We start from the raw sequence: 6,752 nt of genomic DNA, 5'->3' as shown, positions 1-6,752 counted from the left end.
AAACCAGACAAACTTGAACAAGATAATATAGAGCAGAGTCTACTCATCATCCAAGATATAGTGAATCTGACCAAGGATGGATGTGCTAGTATCATGCAACCCGTCAGATATTTGCCAGCAAAGATCTTATTTCAGATTAAACCAAATCCTATGGATAATTATTTAGCAATATATAAATGGTTAAAGCATTTTAATATTCTCGAATGTTTGAACACGATGATCAATATACCACAAATTGATTCTATGTCTACTGGTGAAATCGAGCGGACAATCAGACTACAAAGTTTGTGTGTGGTATTCATTCAGCAAATCTTGGATTCGCACCGAGGAACCCAATTTTTTTTATCAGGAAATAATTGTGAGATAACTGCCAACATATTACGATCATTAGCGGAAAAGCAGCCATTAAAAAAAGCCTCACACTGGAGATTATCGGATGGAATGGATAATTGTCTGAGTGCCGCACTATGTCGCGAGGGATCACTACTAACCAAAAGCTGTCACGATATGAGCCTTCGTTTAGCTTATAGTTTCAAAATATTTTCATGCATAGACAAATTGTTTCACTTCCACCGAGAGATAATGAGCAAACGTAAGGAATCTTCCCTTTATGATCCTGAGAAGGTATTGCATCAGTTGTATATTATGTCGGAACATCCGTATGGTTTGGCTGCTATTGTCAAGCATTTTTCATGCATTGGAAATTTGGATTGTCTGCTTAGATTTTTAGATATGCCAGAATATCACAAGCAATTAGAATTTGTTAAAGAGACATCTATCGACTACGCGATCGAATTGATTGGAACTTTCTTCAGACTAAACAACAATGTACTAGAAATAGCTGATGAATACTTGGATACTTTAGTAGAGTTATGCAAAACCAAAGACAAAAGTCTCTCAGTGCGTATAAAGTCTCTACTTCCGTGGCTGAGCCCATTCGACACAGATCAACCATTCCCGCTGATTACATACTCCGAAGAGACATTCAATCAACTGACTAGAGTGATCAGAAAGAGCGTACCCAACTACTCAATACCTTTCGCTAAAGGACTTGACTTTGAACTACCGCCTCAAATGATAACCGCTGTTCGAATTTTGAGGCAACTTTGCATACCTCCTCAAGTTGAGCATTTCATAGAAGCAACTTTTGACATGTTTTCTATACAAAAACTGACCACAACTCAAGCAAAATCACCTTCTTTCATGGCCTTTGTCGATAGTCTTCCGCACCAACAAAATCACAACCAATCATGGAACCTCAACATCCAAATAAGTCGTAATAATGGATTTAACGGGCTATCTGAAGATTCGATCCCAGATCAATTAACTCAAATAAGTAATACATTCAAATTGTATAAGCCATACGACGAAAGCATCTGCGGCGAGTTGAAACACCACTATGCTATCATGCAAGTTTTTGAGGAAAGAGGGTCTAAAACGTCTCTTGAATACTCTACGCGAACTAGTTGGAAACTATCCTCGCCCGATCTATCAGAGTGCAGCTTTAAGTGGTTTTAGAGGCCGAATAGTGATATCCTATATTCATAGTGTTATTATACTATTGCACTCTATAACCTGTCATCTTATTGATGCTCGTGGTAGTGAATTCAAAGATATAAGTATCATTCCGGTTGTCCTTGAGACTTATTCATTACTATGCTTTGTACCAAAACCTCAAAATGAAAATATCAAAGAACCTGATTGCGACCGACTGAGGGATCTAGCTTCATTACAGAAATCGATTACACTTCGCTCGGATAACTATCAACTAGCTCAACAAACGAAGAAACTTATCTTGTCTATATTAATGAGTTATACTCAAATGTGTCTTAGTGTTTCCGAGTCGGAAGAGAAGGTCATTAGCAAGAGCATGTGGACAAAAATGTTGAGAGAGGTCATAGATTTCACTTTATCAACGCCAGTTTTCTTCTATCACGGTTTAGAAGTTTTTACGAAAATTTTACCTTCGCCATTACCATGCTCCAGTATGATGGATTCTATTGATCAAGAGCAACTATTCAAGAACATAAATCATAGAAAACTATGGAGCGCTCATTTACACCCTTTACATCAACAAATTGAACAACTGATCTCACATTTAAGTATATGTTATCAAAGTAGCATTAGAACATTGTTATATTATTTATGCAATCAATTGTGTGATTTATCTTCGAATGCTGCTTGCATGGTTGCCAAAATCATAACTGACACGCTAAATGCAAACGCGGCTAAATTATTCTCGGATGCAAATGGCAATATCTCACCCGATCATGGCCAAACTTCTTCTCTACAACAACAGCCCCAAACCGAAGATCGATTCAAGTCTAATATCTTGAACGGAACTAAAGAAAGCGGTTATGCGGTGAAAATGATTTTGAATCTATTATCGAATTTAATCACCAACCAAGCATTCGAGACGGCTTTCACTAATCATCTTCAAGTAAAGAAGGACGAAAAGTTGTTGACCAATATACAAAACTCACTGAAGCTACACGAAGACTACAGACCCAGTGAGCTTAATGAAGATAGCTTGAATACGGGTTCTAGCTTTAACCTTGCAACTGTCACCCATTTGATAGAGGCTATCAAATCTATTAATGATACTTCTGCCAAAGACGGTTACACGAGTGTTCTATCGATGTTGCAGCACCACCTGAAGAGCTCACAAAGATAAACTTGTTAGAAATAGCTCCAAAAACCGCTGAGCGTTTTTCTCTTTGTTCAAGCTTGAAAAAAACTTATCGTCTAAAAGTACTACTCGACTTGAACTCACGTGCTCACAGATCGGTGAATCTTCCTCTTCATCAAAGAGATTCGATCAGGCTCCCTACAATTACCAAGAAATCTCGGTACCTTCGAGCAACAAAGCTTATGTTTCACCAATGCGTGGTCGCGGAAGGCCGTTGTTAAAACCGGACTCTTTTCGTGCACGACCTCAGAATACCAGTAGGCCGCCATCTATACATGTTGACGATTTCATTGATCTGTATGGTGATAATTCAGCTCAATCTTCTTCTGCACGATATTCAGTGCAGAGTGGCAAGTCATCCGATTATCGCGGCTCTAGTCGGGGTTATCCATCTGAAATGGGCGGCCAGACCCAAAACGAAGCTCCACTTTCTCACCGCCACCCTCCTTCAGCCTTTTTCAGTCCTCAGCAACCTTTGTCTTCAAGTTCACCTTACAGCAATAGCGGTAGTCGCTCGCAACAGCATCTCAAGCCTAAGTATATGAAGATGAAATAATCTAATAGTCGCTTACAACTGTTCATTGTTCAATCAAAATAAATTTATTAGAAAAGTAGTATGCTTTGTCGAGTGTAACAATGCAATAATTTACTTTCCGAGGATATTTTTTGTCAACAAAGTGTAAAACCGGTTGATACAGAAAGACCTGTATGATGAAACCCCTCTTGGAATCATGAGCTTTAGGAAAAGATAGTGGAGAGTCGGTCAACATTTAGAGCCTCTGAGAAAACCTCAAGCGGTAGCTTCATTGAAAGTAGAATGTGCACAGCATATTGCAATAATAAATAGGCTGCTTCACGTAGGCACAAACATAGAGTACAACGCGGTATCTTTGCGAATATAAATAGAAATGCGCATTACATAATTTCTTCTTAGCTTAAGAGAAAACCAATCTTGATTTCGTTGCTCTCATTATAAAACCTACACTATTGTTCAATATACTTAATATTTGAATCAGTAGTTTAAAACAAAGATTTATTCAAGATGTCTGGCTCTGAAGCATTGAAATTGGCACCATTACGGGATCTCAATGATTTTTTGTTAGATACCAAGAAATACATACCTCCGGCATTCAATGACTTGAAGAGATTCAATAATAGAATCACATCAAATTTGCTCTTACTATCAAACGAACTATTTTGCCTTGTCAATAGCAATATTTCTACTCTTCTTGTAAGTACAAGACCACTTAGCTTTCAATCCCCCCATGAATATTTATTCACTGACACGTCATATCTATATCCATCAGAATTTTCGGATTTCACAAGATGATTTTGGGGGCTTTTGGTATCTCCGCTGCAGCCATAGTGATTTTGTTTGCTCTCAACAAAAACAGGCAGATACAAAATCTGAATGCACAATATCGTTGGTTATTACCAGCCTTGGGAGTTACTAAATTTCTTGTCTTCTACCTAGCGTTCAGACCCATCTTATTCTTCTCTTTGGCGATTCTTATACCGGTTGCTATCTGTTTGGTGCATGCATCTATCAAAAGCCGAGGTCTCAAAAACAAAATAAGCAACAAAATGGATCAGATTGGTGCTTCTATTTATGTGAACACGCCTATGGGTTCGTTCTGTCTACTCTCGGCTTAGAAACCAAAGACTTTGATGAGTGACTCTCGAATGCTCGACTCTATACACTATTTTGGCCCTATAATTATATTATTTTCACCAATTCTAGCTTAGACAAACTCACTATAGTCTGCCACCGATTGAAACATCGTGCCATGTATTTATGTCGCTCAAATAGCAGTAGGATTTCAAAAATGTTGAGCCCAACTACAAATCAGACAAAAAATCCTTTACTATCAACAAAGAGAGAAGGAATTAATCATTATGACTATTGGCGTTCCATCAAACCAGGAAGGAATCTATCGGATTAAGACAACATCGGGCTACTCTAACTAGCAAAAATATTTTACAATATCAATTGTTATATTACTAGTGACCGTGCAATATTAAACCAAACTTGAGAGGGTGTCTCAATTTAATGTTACATAGCTGTGAAACAAAAGATTGCAGACTAGAAGCGTGAGAACAAGCTTTTTTAGAACTATGGTATGCATAAGTCTTAGATTATATCAAGATGGTGGTTCGAGTTTTCTCATGCTTTCTTGGTCAGTTTGATCACTGATCAGGCTCATCTAGAGCTGGTGTTTAACAATGACTGAAAGTAATGTTCAACTGACATTGTAGAGATGACCATTCTGGGCGTCGCCGATGGCCGATAATGTTTGCACTTGATGTTTTATATAGCAAAAGACGACAGCAATCAAATGAGACTGCTAATTAAAAGCAAGGCGACTTGTGTTTGCTTATTGTTTCAATCAGATAGATTTTTTTGAGAGATCGTTCAACAAAACATTAACTTTTACGAAAGCCTTATTTCGACAATACAAACATCAACAATTCTGGTGAACAGATTGGCGCACTTGTGAGCAATGCACGCACTTGTGGACCTGTGAATAGACGAGAAGGCGACGAAGGACATGGTCGTAGCCGCTGCCTGGCACGTCGCGCAGGCTGTTCCATTTATTCATTTCAGTGTTGTTGCAAATTCGCAAAGGGAGATTCCGACGGTGCGCGCGCGGCACGGCACTGAGTAAAGCACAGCCAACTAGTCTAGGACATCGCCTTTAATATACCATAGACCTTTATTGTTATGCTGGCCCAATCCAGATTGCCATCTCACAAGTGATATATTATTGCCGATCTATCTTGAGCATAGTGGGTTGATTGTTGAAGAATTAATCATCTTCCAATTGCCGACTGGCTCTTAATTAAGATTATTTGAATGTGAGTGTGATAGAGAGTGAGAGATAGAGGGATAGTATAACAATAAGAATCATGAAATTAGAAAAGATGCCTCCCTCACCACCTTCACCGCCGTCGCCTCCTTCGCCCACTGCTATTGCTGGCTTTTCCATTTCTACCTGTATCGGTCGTGGTAGTTATTCAACAGTCTACAAAGCTCACAAAAATCGTGGCAAATATGAAGTTGCAGCCATCAAATGCATTCAAATCTCAACTTTAAGCAAGAGATCCAGAGAAAACCTTATGAACGAAATCAAGATTCTAAAACAAATCAATCATCAGCATGTTGTATCTATGAGAACATTCACCTGGGACGCCCGTTATATTTACTTGATACTAGAATACTGTCCAGGTGGTAACTTGGCCGAATTTATTCGCCGTAAAGGTAGTCTGACTGAATTTATGGTTCAACATTTTGCTCAACAACTAGTACAAGGTCTAGAAGTTTTGCACTCTGAGAACATTGTGCATAGTGATCTAAAACCAGCCAACATCTTGTTGTCCATACCACCAGTTGGTTCTTGTAGAAATGTTCGATTGAAGATTGCCGATTTTGGCTTTTCGCAACGTTTGCAAAACAATGAAAAGTACACCATGGGCATCAAGGGATCACCACTCTACATGGCACCAGAAGTACTACGACTACAACCTTACGGTTCACAAGCGGATCTCTATTCATTAGGTGTGATTTTGTATGAATGTTTATTTGGCTCAGCTCCTTATAATACAACGGATCTCAATGTACTTACGAAACAAATCCTATCCAATGATCCTATCAAAATTCCTAAAACTATAGACATGAGTGAAGATTGTTGTGATTTACTTGCGCGACTCTTAGTGAAGGATCAAGAAAAAAGAATGAACTTTAAACAATTGTATCATCACTCTTTCGTTGACATCGAACATTGCCCGACCCTTGAGAATTACTACAAGGGAGTTAGTCTCGTCAGACAAGCCACGATGATGGATAACGCTCGCATCTTCGAAGACGCCAGAGCTTTCTATGTGGAAGCTCTACTATACCTAGTGCCTGTGTACCATTGGCTAGATTCGTTCAACGACAATCAAAGAAAGTGGCTAAGCAGAAGAGTGCAGGAATATTTTACTAGGGCTGAACAAATCACTATACACCATCTGTCTACTAGGACATGTTGAAGGAAAGAAAGCTACTTATAACACCCAATACATA

At 38.8% G+C, this 6,752-nt stretch overlaps 1 protein-coding gene across 1 annotated transcript; it reads left to right on the top strand.

The window, feature by feature from the left end:
* Positions 1 to 5,596: 5,596 nt before the first annotated feature.
* Positions 5,597 to 6,718, top strand: LOC131873262 (uncharacterized). Its single transcript, XM_059216267.1, has one exon. The coding sequence runs from the start codon at positions 5,597 to 5,599 to the stop codon at positions 6,716 to 6,718; it is 1,122 nt and encodes a 373-aa protein (XP_059072250.1).
* Positions 6,719 to 6,752: the final 34 nt, after the last annotated feature.

Source organism: Cryptomeria japonica, unplaced genomic scaffold, assembly GCF_030272615.1.
Source record: "Cryptomeria japonica unplaced genomic scaffold, Sugi_1.0 HiC_scaffold_1327, whole genome shotgun sequence".
In the NCBI taxonomy this organism is placed as follows: Eukaryota; Viridiplantae; Streptophyta; class Pinopsida; order Cupressales; family Cupressaceae; genus Cryptomeria; species Cryptomeria japonica.
The sequence above is the reverse complement of the archived record's forward strand: the minus strand, read 5'-3'. Positions and strand labels throughout refer to the sequence as shown.

Bases quoted from the DNA above. Each gene is read 5' to 3' on its own strand.
- LOC131873262 (XM_059216267.1), top strand. From the start codon at position 5,597: ATGAAATTAGAAAAGATGCCTCCCTCACCACCTTCACCGCCGTCGCCT.